The sequence below is a fragment of the Entelurus aequoreus genome, linkage group LG03, assembly GCF_033978785.1.
Source record: "Entelurus aequoreus isolate RoL-2023_Sb linkage group LG03, RoL_Eaeq_v1.1, whole genome shotgun sequence".
Taxonomy (NCBI): domain Eukaryota; kingdom Metazoa; phylum Chordata; class Actinopteri; order Syngnathiformes; family Syngnathidae; genus Entelurus; species Entelurus aequoreus.
This window is the reverse complement of record NC_084733.1, coordinates 23,905,184-23,913,620: the sequence shown is the minus strand read 5'-3', so window position 1 is coordinate 23,913,620 and position 8,437 is coordinate 23,905,184. Positions and strand designations below refer to the sequence as shown.

General features: G+C 39.1%; 1 protein-coding gene across 2 annotated transcripts in view; it reads right to left on the bottom strand.

The window, feature by feature from the left end:
• The window catches only part of rcan3 (regulator of calcineurin 3), a 90,108-nt gene that overhangs the window by 53,872 nt on the left and 27,799 nt on the right, over positions 1–8,437 (bottom strand). Inside the window, exon 1 of one of the 2 annotated variants that reach the window (XM_062041510.1) lies at positions 2,252–2,473. The exons of the other annotated variant lie outside the window; for it this stretch is intronic. Within the exon in view, the coding sequence (XP_061897494.1) occupies positions 2,252–2,338 (87 nt within the window). The 5' untranslated portion in view covers positions 2,339–2,473. Of the gene's footprint in view, positions 1–2,251; positions 2,474–8,437 lie in introns of those variants that run through there. 2 annotated transcript variants of the gene reach the window in all.

Genomic DNA, 8,437 nt, shown 5'->3' with positions numbered 1-8,437 from the left:
GATGTGGAGGAGCAGCGGCTTTACTTTGAGCTCCCCCCGGATGGCAGAGCTTCTCACCCTATCTCTAAGGGAGAGCCCCGCCACCCGGCGGAGGAAACTCATTTTGGCCGCTTGTACCCGTGATCTTGTCCTTTCGGTCATAACCCAAAGCTCATGACCATAGGTGAGGATGGGAACGTAGATCGACCGGTAAATTGAGCTAACTGGCGCAAGCCAGCTAGCTTAAATGCTAACAAGAAAACATTAAAGTCTCCATTAAAAAAACTAAACATACCCCAATCTAAACTTACACAAACACATTACTGTCTGAGTAACAAAGCTTTTCAGTTGTGTAAATTGAACCTACAAGCTGTGCTCTCTTAGACCAGATTGACCTTTCTATACTCAGAGGAATACAAAACCGTGGTGCTTTTACGATGCGTTCAAGGACTGCTAAACAGAGTAGGATGCCACAATTAAATCTTAAAGTGCTACAGTACCAACCAATATCTAAAGCAATAAAAGCTTAGCCAATAAAACAGATAACATACTAAGCATAAGAAATACAACACATGCAAAATAGTGGGTTTTCTGTGTGTATTTATTGTAGTTAATAAAAAAAAAAACTTGGTCAAAAGACTTTAGTGTGTGTATAAATACTTTTTGAGAACATTCAAACAATATTGCGATAATACTGATAACAATGATCATTTTGGTCACGATAACCAGGATATGAAATGTTCATATTGTTACATCCCTAATAATGAGTTTGTATGTCTATACTGTATGGGTATTTTAGGGTACATTTAAAAAGGTGTACCTCGCTATCATCATCACGATCCAAGGATTTATTTCCCCTTTTTGCTGTTACAGCCAGGTGGTGCAAAGACCCAAAAAGGCCAGCAGATGAAGCTACACTGAAAAAAAAAAAAAAATCCCTATACAGAAGTTCACAGCCACTTCTTTTTACTGCCTCCTACAGGACTGGGGTGTAACAGTGTCAGTGGACACATTTCTTTTTAATTAGGATGGCTCAATCTTTTGATGTACAGTACACCTACCAGGAAAGAAACACCCAGAAGAAGAGGAAATTAGGATCAAATATTACTTCTATTACTTATTTGCTAATGTCAAGTTAACATATTAAGTTGCTTTGGTAACAATAAAGACAAAACCTGGGTCAACTGTAATCAAGTATATCTAAAAGCACGTTCGCATTTTGACATTATGTACTTTTCTCTGCTAGTACAGCCACTCTGGGACATCTGTCCCAGAGTGGCTGTACTCGAGGTATTCATTAGTCCAAAGAGGTATTCATTAGGCCTTCCACTTATGTTTTTGGCAACAATAAATGGCTGAAGGCCATTCATTGTTGCCATTTATTGCTGAAGGCTTCACACAGGAGCACCTGCTGAGAGTTGTATTTGTGTCCTACTTTGCTATTTTTTTAGGTTAATTGAATGTATGCAAGATAGTAATAACTATCATGATTAATCCAAATTCAAAAGTGTGATTAATCTGATTTTTTAAAAATTGGCAGCACTAATTATTACCTATGATTGGTGGCAATGCAATATACCTGAAATTGCTCTCTCACCACATTAGGTGCACTGCACTATTTCATGATATAAGTCCGCCTTTACAGGGATGATTATGAACAATTAATATTCAAATCAACAGTATGCATATAATTACTGCAGTTACAGGTATAGGAGTGAAGTTCTAAATAGTGAAAGCTGTGTTTAATATTTTGGCTCTACAAGGGACAATATATTGAAAAAACCTCACAGCGTGATGCAGTGCGGGTTTAATCCAACAATGATTGCTGCAAAGCCAATTTAAATTCAGATAATGCAGATGTAACTTAAGAGTAATTCTCCTAATAAGGGTGCAACTGCAATGCTGATGTTTTTTTTAAAGGGGGCGTGGTATGGGCCAATGCGCCTCACCCCCCAATGCAAGCATGCATCCATTCATGGACTACTGAAGTCATCCCACCACCTTTCCACCTGCACAAGTTGCGCATTATGTCGATAATAAAAACCCCAGCTTTGTTACCGCATTACAGGCACTAATTGCACACTGCAATAGATGCAACGTGCCTGCTGTGCGTATTCTGCTGCTCTCATTGATAAAACACAATCTATAGTTGTCTGCATTTCACGTCACACAGATACAGAGAGGCAAGAGCACAGAAAGAGGCGCGAACTACACACACCATCCATCACTCCATCCATTTTCTACTACACACACATTTGCGCAAAAATCCTACCTGCATTTTCTGTGACGTAAACACCTCAATGTCTACCTCACAGGCGATGATGGTGACCATCTCCAGTTTCATGTTTATAGATGGCATTCCCTTCACTTGGGTGGGATCAATAACACGTTACAAAAAAAAAAGTTCCTCTCAGATCGAGGGCAGACGTCTCTTTTTGCTCGCAACTCAAAACGCCATGAGGCTAGCCGCGTCGCGGTCTTAGGAGGAGACAAGAGCTGCTGCTGACTGAGTGATGCTGCAGCACACAAACTAACACATAGCCCCCCTCCCTCTCTCTCGCTCTCTCTCTCTCTCTCTCCACATTGACGTCATCACCCCACTCACGTTTACGCCACTAGTGTAAAGCAAGCCATGCATGGAGACACTGCAGAATCCATGCTCCAGTTAATTCTGCTTCCCCCCCCATCTCCCTTGAAGAAAGTGAGTAAAATGAACATTGGAAATGTTCTTGTATGTCACACAGGTGTGTCAGTGTTTCCCACACATTCATTTATTTGTGGCGGCCCGCCACGAAAGAATTACGTCCGTTACAAATTTAAAAAAAAAAAAAAAATTTTTTTTTTTTTTTTGTCCTGTCCAGCTTCTCAGGCAAATCATAAAGTTGATGTAGATGCCCATATAGGCTGTTCAGATTTACTTTACAAAAGAGAAGTGTAGGATACTTCTCTTGTTGCCTTATTTGTATTTGACCACTACTGTTTTCTGTTTATTTGTTACTGACTGTGGCAGGACACCTCTGCCTCTGTTTCCCTTTATGTTGCTGGTAAATAATATGGTTGTAGTAGTAGGCTAAAGTTAAATTATTTAGTATGCACTAATTAAAGGGGCAGAGCTTTAAGAGACATTTTAGCTTTTATATTTTATAAGATATATTTTTTGTAAGAACCACCATTAATAAATATATTTCAGTGAATAACTTATTGTTCAAATCTGTATATAAATATGTACATAAAGTGTTGTAATTATATTGTAAAATGGATGGATGGATGGATGTTTAAAACAAAACTGTTATTATGAATTAGTAAGTATACATTTTTTGAGCCTTTTTAGAGAAAATCATATCATTGTAGTAAATTATGCAAATTACTCGATGATGTCATGGTGACCACGCCCATAGCCACGCCCCCACCGCCACAGGTATCTTGGCAGTTTATGGGAAACACTGTGTGTTATGTGTCTGGATTTACACTATACGTCAAAGTAGCCAAATTGTAATGGATTTATTTTAGTCGATTTACATGTACAGTTGCGAGGAAAAGTTTGTGAACCCTTTGGAATTACCTGGATTTTTGGGGGTCATTAAATGTGTTCTCATCTTCATCTAAGTCACAAGTTCAACCAAGACATGCGTGAAGTCAAAAACCAGGGCCAGCCCCTGAAATAAACACTATACACTAGGGATCGTCAACTTTTTCCAGACCAAGGACCCCCCCGAACTGATAGAGAGAAAAAGCAGGGACCCCCTAATTATACACTATATACTGAATTAAATTATGACTGTATTTTACATCAAACTGGTCCTAAATGTACCTTGTCATTGTGCAATACTTACAATATTCGTACAATAACAGTATTGTGCCGCTAAAAGCTAGCTGGCAACTGGAGTTCTAATCGCCCGTTGGCAACTAGCGTGCTAATCGCTGGCTGGCAACGAGTGTGTTAATCACTAGCTGAAAACCAACGCACAAATAACAAGCTAGCGATTGGCGGGTTAAGAGCTAGCTGGCAACTAGCACGCTAATCGCTAGATGAGAACTAGGGTGTTAATCACAAGCTGATAACTAGGGCGCTCATCATTAGCTGGCAACTCGAGCTCTAATCAATAGCTGGCAACTAAAGCGCTAATCGCTTGCTGACAATTAGAGTGCAAATTGCTAGCTATCCTAAATACATTATATAACATGAATAAATCTATTCATGTTATATGTTAATATTCCTTCCCATTCAACTACATGACAGTGTGTTGGCTCAATGCTCGTGTATTTACAAACATTTACATTTGAAGCGAGCCACTTCACCGAGAGATCCAAACAGCTCCTTTATTTTAGGGCACTTATGTTCCAGTTTTGCACACATTTCCATTAATTGAATAAATGTAACGGGAATTAATTCAACTGTTTCTTATTACAAAAGTTGCAAGTGACGAATACTTTTTTTATTTTTATTGAAACAAAAATAAATGTAAAACTGCATCCAGAGTGATGTGAAGTGAATTATATTTATATAGCGCTATTCTCTACTGACTCAATATGCTTTACATAATGAAACCCATTATGTAAGTTACATTTAAACCAGTGTGGGTAGTACAGGGAGAAGGTGAGTAAAGTATCTTGCCCAAGGACACAACGACAGTGACTAGGATCGTTGAAGCAGGGATCGAACCTGGAACTCTCAAGTTGCTGGCATGGCCCTATATTCATAAATCAAGGATGCATCAATATTAAATTTTTTATCGAATCATAGCTCCTGAATCTTAATCGTAATCGAATCGTGATGTGAAGATTCCCACCTCTAGGCCAGAGCATTAAAAAACCCGTTTACAACTTTCTAAATATAGTTTTTACCATTAAGCAAGCTCTCTAGTGTGCACTTCAAAGTGCGATGCAGCGACGGACGACTGTATTACAATATTCACTAGGCTGCAGTCAGCCTTTTACCCCCGAGCATGTTACACAAGAAATATAAAAGGCCGAAATGGGGCCACAAAAAAAAATTTTCGGACCGCAAAAAGCCTAAGCAAAAATTAATGATGATGAAATAAATAATAATATCCTATTTGGCGAAATGAACTGTGAATTAACTGATTCCAATAGTTTTTAACCTTGTCTTGAGTAAATACATTTCACATTTTCTTTATCAAGGGCAGGGCGGAACAGAAACCAGAAATGAGGCTGCAGCAAACTGAGCCTAACCTCTATTTGCAGAATTCTTCATAAACTGGGTTGGGTGAGCGTTTGTATTTCGAAATATGAGAAAGTTCACAGGAAAATGGGTAAAAATAAGGGCATTTAATTTTCATCACAAATCGCCGTTAAAATCTATTCAAATAATGAAATAATTAACTCATGTCCTTTGTATTCCAAGAACATGTCAAAAAACACTACGCTATCACACTTCTTTAGCAGTTCGTGGAAATAACACGGTAATAGATTTCCGTGTGAGGACCCCGAAATATTGCGAAAAAGAAAAGAAAAATTCTGGGCTCCTTCAAAGATTTTATATTTGAGACATTTTCCAAGCCAGATCATGTCGATTCTCCCTCGATTTTACATTTAAAAAAATTAAGAAGTCCTCTTCTTTCGGTAAAGATAAACATTCTGAATTTATCTCATACACTACCGTTCAAAAGTTTGGGGTCACCCAAACAATTTTGTGGAATAGCCTTCATTTCTAAGAACAAGAATAGACTGTCGAGTTTCAGATGAAAGTTCTCTTTTTCTGGCCATTTTGAGCGTTTAATTGACCCCACAAATGTAATGCTCCAGAAACTCAATCTGCTCAAAGGAAGGTCAGTTTTGTAGCTTCTGTAACAAGCTAAACTGTTTTCAGATGTGTGAACATGATTGCACAAGGGTTTTCTAATCATCAATTAGCCTTCTGAGCCAATGAGCAAACACATTGTACCATTAGAACACTGGAGTGATAGTTGCTGGAAATGGGCCTCTATACACCTATGTAGATATTGCACCAAAAACCAAACATTTGCAGCTAGAATAGTCATTTACCACATCAGCAATGTATAGAGTGTATTTCTTTAAAGTTAAGACTAGTTTAAAGTTATCTTCATTGAAAAGTACAGTGCTTTTCCTCCAAAATAAGGACATTTCAATGTGACCCCAAACTTTTGAACGGTAGTGTACATCAATTCATTTTCAAGATAATCTTACTCATCTCACCATATGAAATATAACTTACTTCACCAAGTATTATTTATTTATTTTTAATGTTATTACTTATGGAGTATATTGTGAATAAATTGAGAACAGGAAGTGAACAAAAAATTTAGCAACTGCTATGTAAAGGAAAAGGGGTAGGATTAAATAAACTCGGCTTCTTCCTACTCCTTTTCGAACATGTTGAATGGAGAAACTAGAAATTGTGATGTATCATGTTGTATGCATGCATGTTCCAAATAAACTCAAACTCAACTCAACTCAAGATAGAACGTCTCCTATTTGTCAAGCTATTTAAACAAAGTTTGGATTTTTGGCAGAGATGTCTTTTTTGTCGTCTTCATGTCCCGTTTCTGTCCCGTTGTTGATTTGATTTAATCACGTACCGTTCCTTAAATGAGCACACCCGAGTGTTGCAAAGGATTGAGTAAAGCAGACCCGATCGCTGCAGTAGCGGCAATAAAGGTGAGGATGTTTTTTTCCCGTTAAGAGCAAAAATTAGACGGTTGACAGGTATAGTCAGCATGTCACCAATATGTTCGCATATATATTATAAACAATGACTTGGTTAATCCTGTGCAATAGTCTTTCATGTAAAAGTGACGTCATTAGCAGGTGCTTTTCGATGCCGTCGAGAATAAGCACTTTCAAAACTCATTATTTAACTTGAATATTGTTTTAGAGTAAATGTAGCTCGCTTTGACCATATGGTCATTTATTATCAAGTATATCGCCAACTCAGCAGCAAGAGAGCCAATGTTGTAATAATGTTGTAAATGGGGCGGTACAGGTAGAGTGGCCGTGCCAGCAACTTGAGGGTTCCAGGTTCAATCCCAGCTTCTGCCATCCTAGTCACTGCCGTTGTGTCCTTGGGCAAGACACTTTACCCACCTGCTCCCGGTGCCACCCACACTGGTTTAAATGGAACTTAGATATATGTAAAACGCTTTGAGTCACTAGAGAAAAGCGCTATATAAATATAATTCACTTCAATTCACTAATAGCGGTGAGGAGCAAAGTGCTCAGCCATCATTACCAGCGGTACGGCAAGTGTAACTTAGACTTAGACTTAGACAAACTTTAATGATCCACAAGGGAAATTATTCCACACAGTAGCTCAGTTACAATGATGGAAAGTGTAAGGATGGAAAGGACAATGAATAAAATATAACATACATACGTAATATTTACATAATATATGTACAGTATATTATATATACTGATATATTATATTATGTCTATATCATATATACAATATCTAACAATTACCATGTACAATAATACAGTATATGTGACAGCTGCAGCATAAAATAGAGAGTAAATCCAGCAGAAAATAGAAAATAGACATTAAAAACAAAGAGAAGTAGCTAACATAGAAGGTGTCAGGTAATAGACAGATATCATCTACTGCTGTATGGCGAGTGATTATACAGCTGGATGGAGTGCAAAATGAAGGAGTTCTTGAATCGAACACTGTGGGAACGAAGCTGAAGGAGCCTGTTGGAGTATGAACTCCGCTGTCCCTCAATTGTCTGGTGGAGTGGGTGGGCAGGATTGTCCATGATGGCCAGCAGTTTGTCCAGTGTCCTCCTATCCCTCACTGACACAAACGCCTCCAACTGCATGCCAATAGTTTGGCCGGCTTTCCGGATCAGATTGTCAATCTGGTTTGAAACCCTTTGGCTGGTGCTGCTCCCCCAACAAACCACTGCAAAGTACAGGGCACTGGCCACAACAGACTGATAAAAGATCTCAAACAGCTTGCTGCACACATTAAAGGACCTAAGCTTCCTCAGAAAAAAGAGTCTGCTCATGCCCTTCTTGTAAACAGCTTTGCAGTTGTCCTTCCAGTCCAGTCTGCTGTTCAAGTGGACACGCATGAGTTTCACACCAACGGCTAAAGTACCAATGATTGTCACGCACACACACTAGGTGTGGTGAAATTAACCTCTGCATTTGACCCATCCCCTTATGCACCTCCTGGGAGGTGAGGGGAGCAGTGAGCAGCAGCGGTGGCCGCGCCCGGGAATCATTTTTGGTGATTTAACCCCCAATTCCAACCCTTGATGTTTAGTGCCAAGCAGGGAGGTACTGGGTCCAATTTCTATAGTCTTTGGTATGACTCGGCCGGGGATTGAACTCACGACCTACCGATCTCAGGACAGACACTCTAACCACAAGGCCACTGAGCAGGTTGTAAGTAAGGTTGTAAGTAGCGCAACCAACATTTTAAAGCACATGCATAAGTAGATGAAGCTGCGGGATGTACTGCAGTTGATCAAAA